This window comes from Ornithodoros turicata, chromosome 1 (assembly GCF_037126465.1).
Source record: "Ornithodoros turicata isolate Travis chromosome 1, ASM3712646v1, whole genome shotgun sequence".
In the NCBI taxonomy this organism is placed as follows: Eukaryota; Metazoa; Arthropoda; class Arachnida; order Ixodida; family Argasidae; genus Ornithodoros; species Ornithodoros turicata.
Genome location: NC_088201.1, coordinates 184569429 through 184594290, shown reverse-complemented (window position 1 = coordinate 184594290; position 24862 = coordinate 184569429). Strand labels below are relative to the sequence as shown.

General features: G+C 45.9%; 1 protein-coding gene across 2 annotated transcripts in view; it reads right to left on the bottom strand.

Moving 5' to 3' along the window:
* The window catches only part of LOC135373900 (uncharacterized), a 153866-nt gene that overhangs the window by 109473 nt on the left and 19531 nt on the right, over positions 1–24862 (bottom strand). For both annotated transcript variants that reach the window (XM_064606944.1, XM_064606954.1), the window contains exon 3: positions 7322–7401. In XM_064606944.1, the coding sequence (XP_064463014.1) occupies positions 7322–7401 (80 nt within the window). The remainder of the gene's footprint in view (positions 1–7321; positions 7402–24862) is intronic.

Here is a 24862-nt window from a genome sequence, read left to right as displayed (position 1 = left end):
AGCTGAAGCGGACAAGGTCATGCCCGAAAGCCACGATCTTGAGTTGATTTCGGTGGACCCTGAAAGGGACACGACCTTCAGTCCTACTTTTCTTTCAGTAGGAGGAAGCAAAGAAGTGCCCATCCGTGGAACACAGCCCCCCCCCCCCCCTTTTCGGATTTGTTTCGGTTTCAGTCTGTGTACCAACGTCATGATGACATTTCTCGGGTAATCCTATTATGGATCTATTAAAATTATATAACTCGTGCTCAGACCACTCTGCATGTTTCCTGATACTCGTGCTCATAAAAGATAAAAATAGATAGAAATAGAGTGGAGAGAAACAATTTCAATTAAAATGAACAATATCAACTCAGAGAAAGTGGAATGTTCAGCGGAACGCCGCTGACCCTCTCTTGGTCGATGGTCGGGGAGAACGGTAACTAGCTAATTGCAAGGATCACATCAGGTGATGCCTCCGTCCTCGTGACCACCACCACCAGTTCTGGACATCCTGGGACGCCAGGTGTGACGTCATCATCACAGGTCAGGGTAGGTTAGGACAGCTCTGAACAAGCAAGGAGAGAGAGGAATGCAAATGTTTGTGGCAGAAGGAACAAAATATGCTAACAAGGGGCACCCTCAATAGCTAACAACAAAACGAAGCACGCAAGAAATCAGCCTACTGATCGCCTCAGAAACAGTCACGAGGAGCGCAGAACAACACATCCATTCCATCCGAGAGTCAGGCACAGAACTGAATCGTGATGCTTTTTCCCCTGTGTAAAGTCGCGGATCTGTCCCCCTAGCAGTTACTTTATGAAGTAATTTCATTGCTAAATTATTAGGAATCCTGCCAGCACTACTCTTGTTCCCTAGGCCAAGGCAGCTTACTCGGAAGACAGAAAATGGTGGGCACGCACGGATAGGAACAACCAGCGCGCGACGTGCACGGGGACGTCACTGCTACTCGCAAACAGAGAGGGGCATGAAAGAACTGATGTTCTGAAGCTGTAACAACATAGAAGGGACAAATACATACAAAGCCTCAATTTGCCTAAGAAATTAACGATGAAAGATGAAAGTAGCTGAAAAGGCTAGCCAGCTGCAGGAGTCGAACCCACATCTTCTGGATTGCCGGTCCAGGGAGCCCTGGACCGGCAATCCAGAAGATGTGGGTTCGACTCCTGCAGCAGGCTAGCCTTTTCAGTGACTTTCATCTTTCAACAGAGAGGGGACAAAGTTATCATGAGGAGCACAGTTAGGCACCTCCGTTCTATCTGTGAGGCAGGCAGAGAACTCAATCGTAATGCTTTTTTCTCCTAGCTAAAAGCCACGCATCTATCCCCCTTCCCGTTATTTTCTGAACTAGTTTGTGGGATTTGTTTTGTGCTGTCGTCGACAGGTGTCGCGATAGACAGATGGCGCGTTTCGCTTGCGCGTAGATTAGGGGGGCGGATACCCGAAGAGCTTATCATTTAAGCTGTGTTCGCGGACCTGGGAAGGTCGCTCTTCTTCTTGGGGGAAAGCCTTTGCTTGTGCCGTTTGAAGGTATGAGATAAACCCTTTAATTGTTCGAACTTGTGTCTGCGTTCCTTGCGCGGGTTGGATGAACGGGCGTGGCTGGTGGGTTAACCGGAAGGCTTCCCACAGCTGGCGCCCAACGCTTCGGTGATGGACCGTTCGACCTGTGGCGTGGAACATGAGACCTGTACGCGTTATTGTAGTTTTTTTTATTCACTATTACTATTTTAGGGACGTCATAAACAGCCACGCGCTGTTGTCCCGGTGACGGGGCGGCCGACATGCTTGTCGTCAGGACAGCATAGCCGGAATCCCCCAGTATTTTTGGTACGCAATGGCCTCATGGTTCCTCCCGTGCCTGTAAGGACGTACAGTACTCCTAGTTCTGGGGCCCGTCCGTGTGCCCGGCAGCGCGGGACACGCAGTAACTTTGCGTCTTGTCATCACGGTCTTGTTTCGAGTTTCGCAGTAGCCGTCGTTGGCTTTCTAGTCAGCAAACTCACAGGCCTAGGTAGGTATTTGCCCCCAAGGAAGATTGCTTCTCCAACCGCTTGCTTCGGTCGGACGGAGTCCTGACACTCGGTAACCCGTGTAGTCAGGTTGATTGGGTTATGGTGTCTGCAGTGCCTCCAGGGCCGTAGCCCGACGCTTCCTCAACGGCAGAGTTGTTAGCAACGCGCAACCAAGCTGTGCACTCTAATGACGGTGCGCTTTGATGCTAGGTTGGTTTCGCCGCCGTAAGCATAGCTGCACGCGCCGTTGCGACATGCATTTCGGTGGCTTCCTTTCAGGAGGACGCGGTCTGTAAGCCATTATCAGACTTCGTAACCAGACGGCGTATCAGACCAACATGGGAAATAACATTCATGCCATATTCAAGCGCATCCTGTAGGTTGCAGTGGTATCTGATGTGTTGCACGAGCTATCCCCGCTAGTGCCACACCCCTTACGCTTGTATCTCCGAGCATATCGCTTTGATAGCTCCGATAGCATGGGAAGATCGTACTTTCACGATATCTTCCTAGCAAATTTTGCTTCTACTCTATTAAGTGCCTGCTTTTAGCTGGTTGTGATGAGCAAACCATGCTTCTAATGTGTTGTTCTTCCAAGCACCCAGACGGCCTATCAGGCTGACATGAAAATCACGGATGATGTCATCATCACGTTGCTTTCCTAGCATAGCCCGACTAAAGCTCCCGCTGTCGCCAAACTGGCTTTAGAACCGCATTACACGGTCAGCGGGAACAGTCTCTGAGTACTGGCTTTCAGCTGGCGTGGACGAGCAAAACCGTATTTCTAACGTGTTGTCGTTCCCAGAGTATTTGATCCCTTTGTATTCCCACAGAAGGCAATCGCAGCAGTGAGGAACCCAGAAGGGCCCTCACAGCCTCAACTATGTCAGGATCCGACCGGACCTGCTTCCAGTTGCTACAGTATGCGTCCCCGCACTCCGCGCACGTAGCAGTCACTATTTCGGTCACCAGAACCTGGTGCTCGCGTTGTAGTGTTTTTGTGCGATTTCCGTTACGCGGTCTTCCACTTGTAATGTGGGGAGTACCTTTCCAGGCGCTCGCAGTGTGGAGTTACCCTCTTATTGCTTTACCTTCTTATTTAATTCCAGCATGCAAAGACAGAGACAGCGCTCCAGTGTACGTCACACTTCCCGTCGAGGATCTCTGCCCCGTCCTCCATTTGATCAAGCACGATCTCGGTCCCCAGGTCCGAGAAAGAATCCCGTGGCGACGTGGACCGTGGTCCACCTTGGCTACCCCGTATCGTGGGCTTCTCATAATAAGTGGTCATCACAGCCCCACCCCCTCCGGAATGCCGACCCCACTGCCACTCCGTTGCCGTTCCGCGGCTTGACCCTGCGAGAGAGACACCCCGCCGACAATCTTCAACCCCTCTCTGCAGATGAACAACGACTCCTGTGTCCGGTCTGCCAGGGTTACTCCTTAGTGGTGGATGGCGCACGTTGATTCTGTCCCTAGCAGTGGTGTTGGCTGTTAGTGTAAAAGTGTAGCCTCAGTGGGATGTAGTTTTCCATTCTCCTATCACAGGGTACGGACGTGGGGGACGTGTGGGTAACTGGTGGATGGTGTGCATTGATTCTGCTGGATTTTGTGTCGAGCATGTTGATGATGAGGGAGTTCTGTGTACATGAAAATGGTTCGATGCTGGTGTGAGTGTCTTTTCCACTTTGTTCAAGTGTTTCTCTTTGCTTACTTTCCTTTGTCGCCCAGCAGTCATGCAATTTTTTCTAGTGTGACAGTGCTCGTTTAGCATTCTCCTGACGTGCCCAGACCTGTTCTGTCTTATGATGCATGCTTTCCTTTGTTGACACATCTAGCTAGTCGTTCTGTATTTTTCTTTTTGACAAGAAAGATTCTGGTTAATAATTCTTGTCTGGATGATGAAGATTGTGCTACTATACCCTTGATCAGGATGGGAGTTGCGCTAGAATGATTCCTAAGTTTTGCAATTAGATTTGTTTAAATACCAGCAAGGAGGTTTTTAATAACAGCAAGATGTTTAATAACAGCAAGTTTAAATTTGTTAGAAAATAACAGCAAGGAGGTGAGATGTGTCGCTTTTAGTGGAGAAAAAAGCTTCACGGTTCAGTTCTCAACGTGCCTCTCTGATGAACAGACGTGCTGCACTGTCCTGTTCATGATAACTTCGTCCCCGCATTGTTTGCGAGTAGCAGTGACGTGCACGTGCATGTCGCGCGGTGGTTTTTGTTCCTGTCCACACCTGCCCGCCATCTACTGTCTTTCATGAAAGCTGCCTTGGCCTGAGGAAGGATAGTAGTGCTCGCATGATTCTTGATAATTTTGCAATGAAATTACTTTGCACAGTAACCACAAGGGGGACAGATGCTTGACTTCATACAGGAGAACAAACCCCCACGATTCAGTTCTGTAGCTGGCTCTCGAGTGGAACAGACATGTCGTTCTACGCTCCTGACTGTTTCTGTGGTGAACAGTGGACAGTTGTTCTGTGCTTAGCTCTTTTTGCATTAGCTATTGAATGTGTCCCTTGTTAGCATATTTTGTTCTTCCTTCCACAAAAGTTTGTATTACCCTATGTGTTTGCTTGTTCAGAACTGTGCTAACCTGCCCATACCTGCCATGTTAATGTCACACCTGGCGTCCCAGGATGCCCAGAACTAGTGGTCACACGAAGGATGTAGGCGCTACGTGGTATGATGTTTTGCTAGTAGCTGGTCGCCTGTCTCTGCAACCGTCGACCCAGCGATGGCCAGTGGCCATTCTCGTCCGCTTTCTTCGAGACGTTGTCATTTATTTTAAATGAATTTGTTTCTCTGCACTCTATTTCTATCTCTTTTTTTATTTTTTATGACTAAGAATATTAGGAAAGATGCATGGTGGTGTGGACACGAGTTAGATACTCCCCAATTAGTGTGCTGACTCACTGGATCATTCTATTTCCTGTGGGTGGCCTGAATTAGCTGTAATTGCCAGTTTAAGGGCATCCAGACCCCTTGTATGTTTCTGGATACTAGTGGTCAGTGATTACTACTGCTTTAAAGATTGTCACTGCCACTGCACCTAACGAAGCATGGTAGATGTGCGGTCGTAGTCAGCGAAAACCAGCCCATAGAAGAAAAGCTTCCAGCTGAAACGTTTAATTAGTATTTTTATTCTGTGTTCAATCGCGAAACCGTACGTACCTTTCTCCAAATTTAGGGTCACAAAGTGAAATGCTGAGCTCATTCGAGATATCCCCCAATGGTGTCCATGAAGTAATTCGTAATTTACGATTATCATGATCTCCCGGTTCTAATGATATGTCTGCGAAAGTCCTGAACATGATCGCTATCGTTTCTAGTAAAATCCTTGGTGCATCACTTCAACAGTCCGTTGGTAGACCTGAAATTCCCAATGACCACAAACATGCAATAGTTATCCCAATCCAAAGCACAAATCGTCGTCGCGTCTTCAGAATTTTAGGCCTATTTCACTTACCTGTGTTTTGTGTAAGGTCATCGAACATATTGTTCTTTTCTCTTGTTATGAAGCGCATAGTTTCTCATAATTTCCTGTTTGTGAAATCAACACGGGTCCAGGAGCTATAACTCTTGTGAGGCACAACTTCACGAATGTGTAACAGACATGTTTACTTCTTTTAATAGGCGTGAGCAGGTGGATGCCATTTTCACTGATTTTGCCATATAATTTGATCCTGTGCCCCATCGTCGTATTATTAATAAACTTAACGCTCTCAATCTACACTATAGCGTAGTAAATTAGATAAGGTCGCTTCATTGCAATAGGACGCAAAGTGTAAGATGGGGGAATCATTATCAGGTTATTCCAAAGTGATATCACGAATGCCTCTGGGCTCGATTTGTGGATTGCTCGTGTTCTTAATCTACACTAAGGATTTGCCCACCTCAGTTCGATCATGTGTCAGAATGTATGCACACGATTTGGTCCTTTATTGTACAGTAGCTAGTGATGTCGGCTCTGTAGCATTGCAGGACGACCTTAATATTATTCAAAATTTGTGTAATAAGTGGCAGATGGGAGGTAACGTGAGAAAAACAAATGTGTTACATTCTCAAGATCTTCGAGACGGTATACATTTAATTACGCGCTGAATAGTACTGATCTAGAGAAAGTGTCATATATGAAGTACTTCGGTGTTCATTTTACGAGTAATCTTAAATGGAATTGCCACATTTCGGCAATATGCCACATTACATTGGAAACATTACAATTCTTAAGAAGAACGTTGTACCTAGCACCAGCACAAGTTTGTCCGCAGAACTTGTCCGCTCAAACATAGAATATGCGTCTGTGATATGGAGCCTTCATCTAAACTACCTTAAAGATTGTCTTGAGTTACTTCAAAATTGAGCCGTCCGATTTATATAGAAAAAACTGATCGTTCCAGTCTGAGTTTAAGAAAAGTCAAAGCATTCCTGTTCTAGAAAATAGAAGTAAAGTGAGCAGACTGTCTGATTTGTATAAATTACTTCATTCGGATTCCTTGCACTTATAAATGGCATACCACTCTTCAAGCCGTCTTGACCGTTCAGTTAAGCTCCAACCTGCACTGACTACTGCTACCACTGACCTATGCAAAAACTGCCACATGAGAATGGAATTCACTGGCTCTGCACACTGTACATTCTTTTGAATATGACAATTTTGTGAGGAATCGTGAAACGCAGTTCTTACTGTAACCTTATGAAATGCCATCTAGGCTTTTAAGGTATTTAAATTAAAGAGAGAGAAAAGCAACACCATGATAGCCTAGGCCAGGTAAACCAACCGGAGCGCTGTGCAGGCGATTGACTCCAAGCTCGTGTACTTCGCTTTCGCATCCCAATATACAAAGTGAAAATACCTCTATAAACACGCTGGTGTTCGCGTATAAGTGAGAGTTTTGAAGCGACCATGTTACGGGAAACACGCTGTTACCTTCCTGGCATTACGATACGCATCAGCGATAACCTAAATGACATTGATAAATGAATGACATTCCACAAGCCGATGATTGACTTCCGTGACTTGCAGACGTCAGGACGCCGGTCCCCAAAGCGTGTTTCCTGATTGATCTCGTCTGTGTGACATTTTTGTCCGATTTTCAGATATGGAATTCCTGCATACTCTCAGCATCCGGCGCTGCTCTTGCCATGCATTACATCACATTTCATAGACACTACTCCACTAATGCACGTCGGTTTTCAGGTTATTGATCGCGATGAATGACGAGTAAAACAGCGCTGTAATTTCGGAATCGGCCGGGAGGATGAGATTGTCCCTTTAAGAAGCAGAGTAACACTCACGGTTTCATAAAGATGAATCCCAGATTGGCGTCGCACTTTGGAAAGATGATTCCACTGTTTGGGGCTGAACGGTAGTGGAGCTGCAGAAACCACGAGACTCAACAATGTGATATCCGCCAAAATTCAAACACTCAAAACAACAAAGCGCTCCTATTGAGATGGGATCTGCTTCAGCCATCCCTGCTGGAAATAGTTGGCACGATTTCATTAATTTCTTCCCGAAATTTTAATGCGATTCAATGAGAAATCACACTGCCAATTCGTTCAACGTTGTTGACGATGGACAGAATGCTTTCACAACATGTAAGTGCTCATTTAGGTTTCTATTCTTGCTGTTTAGTATGTCTTGCTAGCGATTTTCAACCGCTTAGTGAATATTCGCTCTCATAGAAAATATCACAAATAACTTTCACTTTTGTATCTGCCACTTGCAATATTTTCACATCTACTGTATTGTTATAGGTGTAATAATAAATGTTCACGCATGAACGGTATTTTGTATAATTATTTATAGCGAAAACATGCTTTCTGATGCAACAGGATAATCACTGCACATTCAAAAAGTGCATCGGCCACGAGAATTTTAATGCGACTTTAATGGGAAAATCCTTGCTGCTGTACATTTGGCCAATGGGAAACTAGGCTGGCTTCCAATGGGTGCGACCGAGCGCGGTTCCACTTCGTTCCCATTGACATTTACAATGATTTCTCATTGAAACCCACTAACTTCTTGTTGTTTTCAATGTGGTATTTCTCCAAAATTGTCGACTCAGACAGACTCAGACTCGGATTCAGAAATTTTCGTCAGTTTCAATGAGAATTGTGAATGTGAAATACACTTGTGTTATCCTAGACAAGGAAATATTAAAACTTATCCTCCAGGACACATCTTGGGACACTGTAATCGGACAATGCACACCCAACGAGCAGTACGCAAATCTGACACATGTAATAAGCAGAGCCATTTACAATAGCTCACACACCAAAACACTCTCCAAGAGGCAATTAATACGACAGCCGTGGATTACATCTGTCATGAAGAAATCTATCAACCACAAAAATAATCTATATCAAAACGTTCGCGACAATCCTGGCAACTTGACTATCCTAAATATATAAATATATATAAATAAATATAAAAAATATCGTAACATGTTAACCCACATCAGCAAGGCCTGAAAACAAGCATCCTTCGCAACAAGAATAACTGAAGCAACCGGTAACATCAAAGATACCTGGAAGGTGATAAACTCAGCGCTAAACAAACACACAACTAAATCGCCTATAGCGGCGATTCAAAGTAAACACGGTACATATGAAACGAGTGAACATGGTATAGCAGGGATACTAAATGACTAGTTTACCGGTGTTGCCAATACTGTTGAACGACATCCCACAAGCCCGGACGTACAGCAGCCCGATGTACCTAATAACGAAGATTCTTTTTTTCTAAATCCTACCGATCCCCAAGTTCTCAGCATCATACAATCATTACGTAACACCACATCCCTAGGGCATCACAACCTTCCCATAAACACTCTTAAACAAATAGATAACATTATAGCTCCAACGCTTGCTAACATCATTAACTACTCATTTGAAGCCGGGATATTTCCAGACCAACTCAAAATAGCCAAAATAAACCCCATTTATAAGAAAGGAGACAGAACAAAACCTGAAAACTACAAGCCTATCGCCATCGTGCCAGCGATATCCAAGGTATTCGAAAGACTAATTCTCAACCGACTGGAAAAATTCTTTACATCAAGAAATCTATTATCAAAAACACAATATGGTTTTACTAAGGGAAAATCCACAGAACTAGCCTTACTTAACGTCAGTGAAAATATAAAACGAAATATAGAAATTAACTGCCTTTCCTTAGGAATATTCATTGACCTCACCAAAGCATTTGATCTGCTTGACCACTCCATCTTACTTCAGAAACTGTCCAAATACGACGTGAGAGGCACACCCCTTAATCTTCTAAAAAGTTACCTATCCAATCGCAAAAAATACGTTACACTAGGTAAAGGAAAATCAGAACCAAGCGAGATTAACTGTGGCGTCCCTCAGGGATCCATTTTAGGTCCATTCCTCTTCCTAGTTTACATCAATGATCTACCTAACTTTCTTGGATGTAAAGCAATCCTCTACGCAGATGACACCAACCTGTTCTTGACAAGCAAAGATATAACACACTTATATGAACTAGGTAACACAGCCCTCCAAAAATTATCACACTGGATTTCGACCAATCGACTAGTCATTAACTTAAAAAAATCTAATTACATTATTTTTAAACCAAAAAACAAACCACTACGTACAACATTCAATCTGAAGATATTCAACGAAGCACTACAGAAAGTTAACGATTCCAAATTTCTCGGCATCATATTTGAACGAGACCTCTCATGGAAAAAGCATATTAACTCTACCTGTCAGAAGATCAGGGCATACATCCCCATTCTATACCGTTTGAGATACATATTTAACACTAAGACATTACTAATGATCTATAACTCATTTGTACACTCTCACATATCATACGGCATAACAATTTATGGACTAACATATAAAACATCTATACGGCCTGTCGAAACCATCGTAGATAATGTCTTGCGAATCATACTGTTTCTTAACAGACATCACCCCATATCATTCGCCTATGATACTCTTCAAATATTAACTATGGAGAAATATATTGCGCTCAGATCACTTCAATTAGCATATAAAATTATAAATAACCTAGTTGCAATAGACTCCATAACACTAACACCTCTGCAACCAATTGTACATACAGGAAGCACATCAACTCAAACGTTACACGTTCCCCCTATACGTACCAATTATGGATGCTTCTCCTTTGCCTACAACACTTCCCGTCTTTGGAACTCACTACCATCTGATATTCGGTTGGTAAGTACATTTGGATGTTTCAAAAAAAAGTTAAAGAACCACCTCCTATGCAAAGCGCACCAGTAACAGCAACATATAATGGAATGGAATGGAATTCCATTCCGAAAATAAAGTTGTTGTTGTTGTTCTTCATCCCAACACAATTGTTTACCACATTTGGTCCCCATGCACCAACACCAATAAATTCCCCCGCATCTATGAATATACTCCTTGACGATTATATATATATATATATATAGTTGAAATAAATGGGAGACAGAAGACGAAAGTAGGGGAAGTAACAAAAAAAAGGGGTTTATTAAAACTTAAAAATCATAAAAGTTAGGGAGGATGTCTACGTTACGGCGGAAGCTCCGCCTTCTTCGGGACAAAAGAGCTAAATGTGGCCACGAGGCTGATAAGGGGCTTGAGAATGACGTGGTCGGTTGGGGGAAATTCCAGAGCGTTTTTGTGTCAGGTCCAGGAGTGGGGTCATCGTCCTTGTGGGTCAGTGGGGATTTTGATCTGCCTGAAACGAGAAAAGGCAACAGGGTCTTATCTAGGTTGTTAGACTTCTTATTGTTGACAGCATGCCAGGGTCCTCGTTAATGGCCGATCGGAATTTGTAAATTAGGTAAGATTCCCGTTGTTCCCGGGAGCGGTCGGAGGTAAAGTTCGACTGGAGAATAAAAACTGAGGCTTCGTTGATTGAATGTTCTGGTTGTTTGAAATGGCGTGAGACTGGAAGATTAGGTTTCTTGGTAACATCCGATCGGTGATTGTTGAATCTAATTCGGAAAGAAGTTTTTGTCTGACCCACGTATTGGGCCCGGCATGTGTTGCATTGGATTAGATAGATAACGTTGCATGAGTTACAGTCTACGTCTGCGTTGATCTTGACGGTAAAGTTGGAATTCGTACTTCTGACCGTTTGTGCGGTCTGCATTAACTTGCAAATCTGGCATCTCCTGTCATTACATGGATGACAGCCCGCCGGATGGCTAGTGGGTTCGCCTACTTTAGAGCGGACCAAGCTATCTTGTAAGTTACGTGTACGTCTGTAAGCGACACGTGGTGGATTAGGAAATATGTTTTTCATGCGTTCTGACTGGAGGAGGATACTGTGGTGGCGGCTAAGTATGTTGTTAATGTTTAGGATATTTCCGGCGAATGTTACAGTTAAGTTCACGGCATTACTTTCTGATTTGTTTTGTCTTTTCTCCAGTAAGCTTAGACGGTTTGCCTTGCGAGCTCTGTTGAGAGCATCTTGAACTAGATCGGGTGGATACTGACGACCGACAAAGGTTTGTTGCAGCTGTTCTAAATTTCTGTCCAGATCGTCGTCATTCGAGCAGATTCTCCTATACCGAAGGGCTTGACTATAGGGAATGGCCAGTTTCGTGTGGCGAGGATGACAACTATGGAATGACAAATACTGCTGAGAGTCTGTGGGTTTACGGAACAGATCAGACGTTAAAACTCAATTGGTTAGCTTAATTTGAACATCAAGAAAGCTAACAGTGACGGCAGAATAGGTGTGAGTGAAGTTAATAGAAGTATGGAACTCATTGAAATCGCGTATAAATTCCAATAGGCTGTCTTCCGAATGTGGCCAGATCATAAATATGTCATCAAGGTAGCGCTTGTATAAAGTGGGTTTGTCCTCACGCGTGTTCAAGAATGCCTCTTCTAGTGAACCCATGAATAGATTTGCATAGTTTGGTGCCATTTTAGTGCCCATAGCGGTGCCGTTGACTTGTAAATAGTGGCCATCGTTAAATTCAAAGTTGTTGTTCTTTAGGATCAGTTCTAGTAGAGTAGATACGACAGATGGATCACAAGAAGAATCAGAGTACTTTGAAAAAGCCGCCTCGGCTGCAGCTATGCCATCATCGTGGGGAATATTGGTATACAGGGAAGAAACATCTAACGTAACTAGGAGACTAGATGGGGGTGGCTGACATTGATTTAGTATTTGCAGGAAGTGATTGGTGTCCTTGATGTACGATGGTAGTTGCGGGGGTATGTCCTTAAGAAGATTATCTACGAAACTAGAGAGTTTTTCAGTGGCTGTCCCATTGCAGGAGACGATTGGACGTCCGGGGTTCCCCGGTTTATGAATCTTTGGGAGCATGTAGAATCTACCTGGCTTTGAGTTACGGGGAAGAAGGTATTCATATACCGCCGAATCGATCTTCTTTGCGGCCTTTAATGCCTTTAGATGTTTTGTGATATGTGAAACAATCTGTTCCGTGGGATCAGTGTCTAAAGTTTTGTAAAACGTGGCACAAGCCAATTGTCGCAGTCCCTCATCGATATAATCCTGCATATTCATTACGACAATTGCACCACCTTTATCTGCCCTTTTGATTATTAGGTTTTCCGATTTTTTAAGATGCGACAGACTACTTTGCTCGGCTTGACTCAAATTTGGTTTGGTTTTGCGGGAAGAGGGATTATATGAAGTAATTATATCTTTTTGAACTGCTTTTATATATATATCAAGAGCTTTTTTGCGATTGGGCTCTGGCGTAAATTCACACGGTGGCTTGAAAGGTTTGGGTGTTGTATCAGGCTTATCATGAAAATACTCTTTCAGACGCATACGTCGGGCAAAATTATCTAAATCGAGATGGAGTTGGTATTCGTCTACCTTGTTATTATTTGGGCAGAATGAAAGCCCACGGCTAAGAAGTGATAGTTCAGAATCGCTGAGGGGGTGGGACGACAAATTAACAACATTTTGAGGTGACGTATTGGTTGCGTTGTCATGAGCGTTAGGATTTTGATTGTCACAGTGTTCGGTTTCACCTTGGGAATCTAACGAGGGAGTAATTATGTTACTACTACCTGCGAGATTCGCGTTATATTTAGACATAAGGTCAGGATCTATCTGGTCCCTTGTCATTTTTTTACGTTTGGTGTTATTCACAGTTTCTTCCAAGTTCCTAGTGAACTGTGCCAATTCTGACTCATGCGCGTCCGTAAGGGTCACAGTATCGCGGATAGTTTTAGCTTGCTGAGATATTTCTACAGTTGTTTCCTCACAGTGGGCTATTAGAACTTCCAGTAATGCAGTAGAGGCGTTGCTAAGGGTTTCATTCCATTTCTTTTGAAGGGTGTGGTTCAGAGGGAAGGTTGGCTGGAGCTTAATCGCGAGTCCTTTAGGAATTTTGTTATGATCGCTATAGACTTGCAGTGCGGTACGGTGGGAATTGTAGCGTATATATTTGTCGTTTAATTGTCGGATTTCGAAAAATGCTTTTGTACTCGGGCATGGCTCATTTCGATTAGAAAAGGTACGCTCACCGGCGGTTAGTCAGTCCTGTTTACGTGCCCTCGATGTCCGTTCGGAGTGTCTTTGTCGCAGCATGGCTGCCTCTTGTGGGGTGGGCCACACTGGATCCGGGATGACCGGGGCGTCAGCTCTGCGTGGTGGAAGTTGTCGAAGCAGGTGTGGAATCAGGTCCTGGAGGTGGCGGCTCATCATCCGCACTCCTTCGAAGTTTGGGTGAAGGCCATCCGCCCCAAGCACCTGGGTTGGACGTCGTCGGTAGAAGCCATGGTCGAGGTAGAAAAGAAAACCCCCGCAACTACCATCGTATATCAAGGACACCAATCACTTCCTGCAAATACTAAATCAATGTCAGCCACCCCCATCTAGTCTCCTAGTTACGTTAGATGTTTCTTCCCTGTATACCGATATTCCCCACGATGATGGCATAGCTGCAGCCGAGGCGGCTTTTTCAAAGTACTCTGATTCTTCCTGTGATCCATCTGTCGTATCTACTCTACTAGAACTGATCCTAAAGAACAACAAATTTGAATTTAACGATGGCCACTATTTACAAGTCAACGGCACCGCTATGGGCACTAAAATGGCACCAAACTATGCAAATCTATTCATGGGTTCACTAGAAGAGGCATTCTTGAACACGCGTGAGGACAAACCCACTTTATACAAGCGCTACCTTGATGACATATTTATGATCTGGCCACATTCGGAAGACAGCCTATTGGAATTTATACGCGATTTCAATGAGTTCCATACTTCTATTAACTTCACTCACACCTATTCTGCCGTCACTGTTAGCTTTCTTGATGTTCAAATTAAGCTAACCAATGGAGTTTTAACGTCTGATCTGTTCCGTAAACCCACAGACTCTCAGCAGTATTTGTCATTCCATAGTTGTCATCCTCGCCACACGAAACTGGCCATTCCCTATAGTCAAGCCCTTCGGTATAGGAGAATCTGCTCGAATGACGACGATCTGGACAGAAATTTAGAACAGCTGCAACAAACCTTTGTCGGTCGTCAGTATCCACCCGATCTAGTTCAAGATGCTCTCAACAGAGCTCGCAAGGCAAACCGTCTAAGCTTACTGGAGAAAAGACAAAACAAATCAGAAAGTAATGCCATGAACTTAACTGTAACATTCGCCGGAAATATCCCAAACATTAACAACAAACTTAGCCGCCACCACAGTATCCTCCTCCAGTCAGAACGCACGAAAAACATATTTCCTAATCCACCACGTGTCGCTTACAGACGTACACGTAACTTACAAGATAGCTTGGTCCGCTCTAAAGTAGGCGAACCCACTAGCCATCCGGCGGGCTGTCATCCATGTAATGGCAGGAGATGCCAGATTTGCAAGTTAATGCAGACCGCACAAACGGTCAGAAGTACGAATTCCAACTTTACCGTCAAGATCAACGCAGACGTAGACTGTAACTCATGCAACGTTATCTATCTAATCCAATGCAACACATGCCGGGCCCAATACGTGGGTCAGACAAAAACTTCTTTCCGAATTAGATTCAACAATCACCGATCGGATGTTACCAAGAAACCTAATCTTCCAGTCTCACGCCATTTCAAACAACCAGAACATTCAATCAACGAAGCCTCAGTTTTTATTCTCCAGTCGAACTTTACCTCCGACCGCTCCCGGGAACAACGGGAATCTTACCTAATTTACAAATTCCGATCGGCCATTAACGAGGACCCTGGCATGCTGTCAACAATAAGAAGTCTAACAACCTAGATAAGACCCTGTTGCCTTTTCTCGTTTCAGGCAGATCAAAATCCCCACTGACCCACAAGGACGATGACCCCACTCCTGGACCTGACACAAAAACGCTCTGGAATTTCCCCAATTGACAACCGCCAGGTGGCGGGAATTTCCCCCAACCGACCACGTCATTCTCAAGCCCCTTATCAGCCTCGTGGCCACATTTAGCTCTTTTGTCCCGAAGAAGGCGGAGCTTCCGCCGTAACGTAGACATCCTCCCTAACTTTTATGATTTTTAAGTTTTAATAAACCCCTTTTTTTGTTACTTCCCCTACTTTCGTCTTCTGTCTCCCATTTATTTCAACTATAACTACGTAGCCGTCCGATCCAACTCCAACTTCTCAAGATATTATTCTACGATGGCTGCTAGGACAGACAGGCCGAAGATAGTCAGGAAGTATCCATTTTATGCTCCCACAGTTGCTGTTCTCGGCGACTCCCAGACTAAGCACCTGTACCACCACTTTGATTTCAGGTCCCGCTCGACACCAACGATGTTCGTGTCCCGCAGCGGAGGACGTATCCTGGACTTCATCGAGGAGGTGGACCTACTACCGGCCAGCGTTCGTGTCGTTGTCCTACACTGTGGGACTAACGACATGCCGTTCGCTGAGCCCAAGTTGGCCATCTCGCACTACCAGACACTTCTCGAAAGGATCCGTGCCCGTGGAGGCATTGAAATGGCGGTATGTACCCTTGTGCTCCCTCGATCGTATAACAGACGCCGCCCTTTCATTGACAGGCGTAGGGAGTTTCAGTGTAACCCACGGGCACACGCCTTCAACCGCCCGCTGGTCCAGCTATGCAGGAGGTCCCGGGACCTTTTCTACCTCGACCATGGCTTCTACCGACGACGTCCAACCCAGGTGCTTGCGGCGGATGGCCTTCACCCAAACTTCGAAGGAGTGCGGATGATGAGCCGCCACCTCCAGGACCTGATCCCACACCTGCTTCGACAACTTCCACCACGCAGAGCTGACGCCCCGGTCATCCCGGATCCAGTGTGGCCCACCCCACAAGAGGCAGCCATGCTGCGACGAAGACACTCCGAACGGACATCGAGGGCACGTAAACAGGACTGACTAACCGCCGGTGAGCGTACCTTTTCTAATCCAAATGAGCCATGCCCGAGTACAAAAGCATTTTTCAAAATCCGACAATTAAACGACAAATATATACGCTACAATTCCCACCGTACCGCACTGCAAGTCTATAGCGATCATAACAAAATTCCTAAAGGACTCGCGATTAAGCTCCAGCCAACCTTCCCTCTGAACCACACCCTTCAAAAGAAATGGAATGAAACCCTTAGCAACGCCTCTACTGCATTACTGGAAGTTCTAATAGCCCACTGTGAGGAAACAACTGCAGAAATATCTCAGCAAGCTAAAACTATCCGCGATACTGTGACCCTTACGGACGCGCATGAGTCAGAATTGGCACAGTTCACTAGGAACTTGGAAGAAACTGTGAATAACACCAAATGTAAAAAAATGACAAGGGACCAGATAGATCCTGACCTTATGTCTAAATATAACGCGAATCTCGGAGGTAGTAGTAACATAATTACTCCCTCGTTAGATTCCCAAGGTGAAACCGAACACTGTGACAATCAAAATCCTAACGCTCATGACAACGCAACCAATACGTCAGTAGTAATGTATCAGCTCAAGTATCCGGAAACTCACATCTTTGCCTGGACGCCATTAATTAGCAATTAGAGCTAATTGGGACCCCCCACATTAATCAGGACCCACCAGGGAGTCATTACACTAATTGGGGATCATCTAAGACACGTCCAGACGAAGATGTGAGTTTCCGGATACTTGAGCTGATAAAAATAAAAAAATAGGTAGAAAATAAAATGAAAAGATAGAAATAGAGTGGAGAGAAACAATTTATTCGAAAATCAACGATGCCGCGGCGAAGAAACGGCAACGGGGTGACCAGTGCTTGTTGACGTCGGGTAGTTGCAGAGATCGACGACAGGTGGCCACTTAGTTGCAAGGCATCACACCAGATGGCGAAACCATCATAGCTCTAGAGGAGAGAGACAGAGAACAAGATACTAGCGGCAGGTAAAAATGACAGCACTGCTAAACAAGTCTAGGCATGCGAGAGAAAAGGTCTAACCGCTACTGCTAAACAGAAAACAGTACACATCGGGGGGAAAAGGCTTACGGGGGGACGATCGCTTAGGCCTAACCACAACACTACGCAGCTAACACAAGGCGGGAACCACACATCGCTAAACATGCGAGAAAAGGCTTAGCACGAGCGCGGTCACCGCTAAACACGGCAAACATACGAGAAAAGGAGCGCGTCAAATCACTCACCTTTTCCCCCGCGGCAACTTCCAGGCAGAAACTGAGCGAGCGCGGAGAACAACTCGTCTGCTCTCTACGAGATCCAGCCAGCAACTGAGCGAGCGCGCGGAGCGCACGTCCGTCTTCCGCGACGGTCCGAGAGAAACTGAGAGAGGCGACGCGCAGCGGCTGCTATGGATGCGCGCGCGCCCTCTGCTCCACCCGTCCGCGCATGCGCGCGCGCGCTGCTAGCTCCCTCTGCGCCGGCCGCGGGTGTTTTCGGTTTCGGCTCTCCGCTGCGCGCGCGCTCCTAGCGGCGACGGGTGGCTTCTGAGTTCCGGTTTTACTCTCGTTTCTTTGCGCGCGCGTTTATCTGTATCAAGGCAGCGCGCACCGCGCTCGCGTCATCACTACGTGAAGATGTTCAGCTACCACTCTTTACAAAATTGTTCCCGCACCCACGCTTCTTGGGAAGAAGTGGGGAAGGAATGTTTCAACGGCGAAAGTCCCCGCAACGAGCTCGTCATCACTGCTTTTCGCTACGTGATAGACATGGTAGGCTTTGGCAATATAGGAGAGATCTCGCCGGGGCCGCTGCAGGAGATGGTGCGTCGAATTTACGCCCGTTACAAGAACGTCTGCATAACGGTTCCGGATGGACCCCTGGGACTAATGAGCGAATTTGTGAGCTTGTCCAACACAGAATTCAACTACATCGCTGCAGACATCGTGGACCTTCTCGCTCGTGCCATCGCTCATATTAAGCACGCTCTACGGAAGCAGCGACATTTGCAAGCAGTCTACATCGCCAACTTTGTCACTGATTTATTGAAATACCGCTTGGTTATTGACATGCAACGCATTAAACAGTCCGAATAACTTTGACGAGACTCTGTGTGCTCTTTCACTGAAACATCTTTATTGAATACATACAAAGGACTTGGTCGATAGATGCCTGCACCCTCCCTGACTTGCCTCAAGAGAAAGGATATGGGGTATCTTCATCGCAGCGTCGTCATTGCGCGGGTCACTGCACCAGCACGATGACGGAATGGTAATTCTTTTCGTACACCCATTCCGCTACCACACTGCCACGATGACCCGTACTTCTCCTGTCTGCGAGAGAGAGAGAGAGAGAGAGAGAAGCATGTCTCGACTAGAACTTTTATTCTCGATTACATGCGCGTGCAGCTCTTTGTTCCGCGGTTACTCGATGCCTGACGACGACGCTCTCGGGCTCTCTTCCGGGTTTTCCGTTGCTGCACAAAGAGAGAGCACTATCGTAATCCTATACGCGTCAAAACATAACAAAGCTTACCGTATTCGCAGCTCCCATAAGGGAAGGAGTGTACGGCATCCACGAGATAGCGCTTGTCGTCGTAGGGGACCAAGCTCTTCTTGAGTCTCGAAATGGTGTACATCGTTTGCTTTATACTCTGGATGGTGCACTGCTTCTGAGAGACCGTCTTTTCATTGAACAGAGAATCTCGGTACACTTCGTGCAATAAATGTTTCCTCACCACGCCCTTCTTAACTCCTGTCGCTCTCGCGATCTGTTTGTGTGACCCAGCCAAGAGAATGCTGTACATTTTCGCTCGGATGGCTACGACTTCCTGAATAACTCCACCCCCCGTCTCGTCTTTGAAGAACCCCATCTGGTTCGCGTGCTCGTCGTTGAAAAGTGGGTGGTCCGGCGGATAGGAAGATAGATCTAGCTCACTCTCAATCTTCATCAGCTGCTCTTCCAGGCTTTCACACGTGAGAGAAAAAATTATGCTGTCCGTGTCGCTATAGATCAATTGCACTGGACATGTCAAGCGAGAAAAGAGCGACTCGTAGATGAAGCTGTACATTCGGACTTTGGATATTTCAAGAATGGCAAAGCCCACGTAAAGGGGGTGCGTGCATTTGATGCGGCGTTGCTTCATCTCGTATAAGATGCACTTATCACTCAGAATGTGAAAATGCTGACTGTCGACGGAGCTAGCTTTTCGGAGCGCGCTTTCTTTGTCGTAGGCTATAGCGTACCTTTTCATGCGTCTCACATTTTGTATCGACTTACCGAACGTGCTGTTCGACATGGTTTTGTACAGAAGTCGCTCAAATTTCGTGGTCGCGGCATTCCTCAACACGACGTTTCTCTGCACGAAGGTTCGCAAAAAGTTGTCTTGGTGGAACGAGAGGATGTTGTGAACACGTTTTATTTTCATACCCAACCTCACGTACAGAGCGAGCAATGCATAATGAACGACATAGCGTTCTTTGTCGTGGCACGTCAGCAAGAGTTTCTTGGTGGGAGGGGCGTTCAGCGACAACGCATCTTTCAGGTGGTGTTGGTAGGGGGACAGTTCGTTCTCGTCCACGTACCTGTGTTCGGGTGCCAGGGGAAAATCCCTGGTGAGCGCGTGCAGTTCTTCGGGATACGACAAGTCTACTACGTAGACGTAACCCACTTCCGAATCGTGAGGAATGTTGAGAAAATCAATCTCGCTCCACCTCGAAGGATCGACCCACTCAAAACCTCCTGTTGGGAGATGGAAAGTCATCGCGTACGGGTACAAACTGTTCACGTCGAGGTACTGGATAAAAGTCTTTTCTTGCTGGGGATCGTAATCGTCGCACCCCTCGTGATTAGCCCGACAGTATCTGTGGAAGCTGTTACAAATGCCTCCCCTGATTCCCTTCTCGATCGTTTCGTACATCTCTTGGTCGCTTATGAGCTCGAGTTTGACATTGGTGAGCTTCAGAGCGCTGCTCCACGCGTAACTGGCGAGGGACATGGCACGTAAGATATCCATCCCATCCGTCTCTAGCGCAATCTTCCTGAAATACAGTACGACGTCGCAGAGCTGACAGGTGTCGAGCGTGACGTAGAGACGCGTGTAATCTCCTAGGTTCTTGCATTTGAACAATTCGAAAATCTCGAGGGCGTACTGATAGTCCTCGTCCGTGATCTCTTCATCGTTCAGGTCACTTTTGAAAGCTTCCTTTGGCGGTAGTGCGGGCAAATTGTACGCTTCGAAACTGTCGACGAAGGTGTACGGGTAAATTCCCTTCTTGAGAAGCCATCGGAAACGGTCACCAAACATTTGACGGGTACAATGAAACGCACTCTCGCCACCGCTGGCGAGAAGGGTTTCCACCAGGTTCGACAAGGACAGGTTGAAAAACTGCGTGGTATCGCGGAAATGGAGATCTCCAATATTGAACCCTCTTATCTTTTCCGAGCTCGAAGCTAAGATCCACGGTTCGCCCAGATTTAGAACGTGCATGTGGCGGAGAAGGGAGCTCAAATCGTACTGCAGGTTGTGCACGCACACGACGAGTTCTTTGGTGTTACGACACGTAAGGTTACACGTATCACACAGCGTCGCGACAAAATTCGAGGAACCGGGGTCTACGAAACGGGTGTGGTCGTGATGCGACACCTTCCGCGAATGTCGGTTAAATTCGATTCCACAAAATTCGCAGTGCGTAGCGCTCGCGTGCCGAAAGTGGTCTTCCATACTCATGACCAACGGTGAGGGAAGACGGTTCAGCCTATCGATTTGTTCGCTAAATCGCTTGAGCGAGAGCAAGCATTTTTCTGCCGCGTTGGGTCCCAAATAGCCATCTACGTCCATTATTTTCCCATCACAACTTCTCACTAGCACAATGCTATACGAGCTCATCCTGTGCACACTCGAGGCGTCCTTAACGAGCGCGTCCTTTTCCAGCATGCTTTCCGTGTCCAACACCGCGAAATAGGGATAGGGATGCATGTACTGTATCTTGGTGAAGGAAACGCTCTCCCCCGCTTTTGGCATTTCGAGAATTACTTCGTTTACGTCTCGACACAAACGTTCGTGCTGCTCCAACGCCCCTCTCGTCCTATAACCGCTCGTGCATTTCTCCCAATAAAAATAGTCACCTCGCCCCATGAAAGTGCTAAATTTTCGGATCCCATAGAAATGCTCCCTAACCTCGAGCAGGTGGACTTTGTCCTGATAGAGCGTGCAGGGAACCCGTCCGGTAGATATCGAACTCGTCTGCTCGTCGAACACGTAGATGTACACGGAGATTTTGTTTTTTCTCTCCCACAGGGCAATGTCTTCGTAAGTGACTGGGAAGCAGGGTGGCCAGTACGTTACGCGCGTCTCCGGATTCGAAGGATTCATGTATTTGTGGTATCTAACATGAAGGTTTGGTTTGCTCCTCAACGGATGCAAGAGTGCCAGCACGCTGTACTTGAAACACTCGTTTTCGTGATTCGGTGGAAGTTTGACGTTTGTGAGAGTCTTTGTTTTTTTCTTCAACATTTCGGGAAGCTCGATCGTGCACCCAATCCGCTTCGGTTTCAAACGCGTTAGTTTTAAGTCGACACATTGGACGTCGTTCGAGGTGAAACCAGACCCTTCTCTCGCATAGTTTTTTACGCGTTGCGAGGATTCTGCGATAGCAGCATTTATCGCGCCTTCGATTTCTTGACGGTTATGAACCACTCTAATGTGAAGGTTCACGTGAAGGAGATGAGAAGTCAACCCGTCGGCTCCGTCCTTAACCATGAGCGCTTTCGAGCACAGACAAAATTTGAAAGGCATGGGATATGCTTCGAGGACGCGCGTGATTACTGGAGCTATGCTCGGTAGATAGAGTCGCAAATCGTCGACGTTGTCGTCGTGCGGGGAACAGAGAAGCGTGTACCTAGTAGCCGTTCCGTCAAATGCCTCATCTGTGACAAAGAAAGGAAGGAATCGTCTCTCCGTGACGGAGGGATGATTCTCTACGACGTGTTCTCTCAATTCAACGATTCTACGACCCTGGACAGGCTCAGCTTCGTTTCGAAATTCTGGGCTTGCATCTGGTGATTCATCTCGAACCCTACCAGACAGAGGAATGAAATCTGCATACGACTGATCCCCTTCCCACATGAGCAATTCGTCTGCATTGTCATGTCCATCTAGGGATTCGTCGTCGTCCGTTTCAGGTATTACGAAAGGCGGACTACTGACTCTGTTGTCGTCGTCATCTGAAAGGACGACTGGGCTATTACCGAGATTCTCTATTCTAGCTTCGTGCTCTCTTTCTACGGCCACGAGCATGGCGTCGATGGGGTCGTACTGACATACGAGACAGCGCGGCACTGCGGTCAAACAAAATCAGTACGAGATTCCCCCTCACGAAACAATGCTCACTTTTCCCTTCAGTTGAGGAACGCTTGAGATTGATGATGATGAGAGAGGATGGGATGAGTTCCTGTGTTCAGTGTCATGCGGTGACAGCGGCTATTGGTTCCTGAAAAAACAATGTCATGCATAGAATACACTCTCACAGCAGAGACGGTCAACTTACATTTTGGTCCACGAAACGACTCACGTCGTGGATGAATGCCCCTCATGGGCTGTCGATCAATCGTCGTAGAACCAGCGCACCTTTTATAGTCGCTACACCGCTCTCCTCCTCCTCGCATTGCGACGGTGTCGTCTGTACTTTGACCACCCCGCCTTCCGTCTTTCGCGCCTTTTTGCGATGTCGCATATGACAATGATGTCATCGGCGTTGAATAAAACATTACACTAATTTCAAGCTAACACTCTGGGACGACTTGTACATGACGACAAGAAGACCCAGACTGGGATTCGAACCCAGGATCCTTCTACACTGGGTGCGACACACTAACCACCAATCTAATTCGTACTGCGTGACGTTTTTCGTATTGCGGGGTTCGTGTCTACACACGTCACAACATGTTCAAACACGTTCAAACATGTTCAAACACGTTCAATGACGTCATAGAGAGAGAGAGGGGAAGTAGTGTGTCCAGGGACGACTTCGACGCCTGTGTCTAAACACGTCCAAACATGTTCAGACACGTTCAATGACGTCATAGAGAGGGTGAGAGGAACGAGTGTGTCCAGGGGCGACTTCGCCGCCCGTGTCCGAACATGTTTGTGATTTGTGATTCTTGTTTATTTGTTTTCTGGTGCTACGCAAAAGGGAACCAAATCCCTGTCTAGGCGAGAACACCAGGACAATATCACAAGGTTACACGCAAAGTAACACAAAGTAAAACGCAAAAAAAATATAAAAAAAACAGTTAAAGATGCACAAGGAGGGAATAAAAAAAGAGTAATGTGATCATTGCATCAACGTCCGCATTATGTTTTTCTTGAACACAGCAAGAGAAACATTAGAAAATTGGTTACAATATTCATTGTAATACTTAGCTACTAACACACTTATCTTATCATGAGAGTAGTTAGTACGGCCAGTGGGAACTCGTAATTTATATGAATGTCGGAGAAGATAAGGCACAGAGTGAGCACTCAAACTGAAGGATGAAAAAAAGGATTCTCGATTTTCAGACACTCCACAAAAGATCATCACTAACAACTTGTAGGTAAAAAGCTGCGTCACAGTAAGAATATTATATTTTTTAAACAGTGGTCCAGAACTGACAAAGTGCCCAGCACTATCGACTGCACGAACGGCTTTTTTCTGCACTCTCAACAGGCTAGATAAATGAGTAAATGCCACCGTACCCCATACCAACAGGCAATAATACACTTTGGAATGAATTAAAGAAAAATATAGCATACGCTTGACTTTGCTAGGAAGGGTGTCGCGGACTCTGCATATCATACCAGCTGCTTTCGCAGTTTCTCTTCTTAAATAACGAACATGTTCAATCCAGCTGAGGTGTTCATCAAATAGCACGCCCAAAAATTTAAAACAACTTATTCTCTCCACAACACGGTCATTAAATAATATTTTTGGCTCGTAGGCTATGGTTTTATTGCGTGCTCTGAACAAAATGTATTTTGTTTTACCTACATTTAATCTCAGCTGATTCGAAGCAAGCCAAAGAGAAAGATTTCCCATGACAAGGTTCATTTGGTCTTCTAGGTGGCCAACATCGGAACTTGAAAGGAAAATACTGGTATCGTCGGCATACAGAATAAAATTAGCAACGTTTGAGATAGTGACAATATCATTGATAAAAAGTAAAAAAAGTGTAGGCCCAAGTATTGACCCCTGAGGAACGCCAGATATTACGGGCATTACATTCGAATTTACATTATTAACAGCAACATACTGTTTACGGCCGGACAAGTAGCTTGCAAAAAGATTCAACGCAACGCCTCTAATGCCGTAGTGGGACAGCTTGTCCAATAACACAGCGTGATGTAAGCTGTCAAAAGCCTTCTGTATGTCAAGAAATAAGCCCATGGTAATGTGACCGACTTCGAATGCGCTCAAAATATCCTCTTTCACCCGAAGAA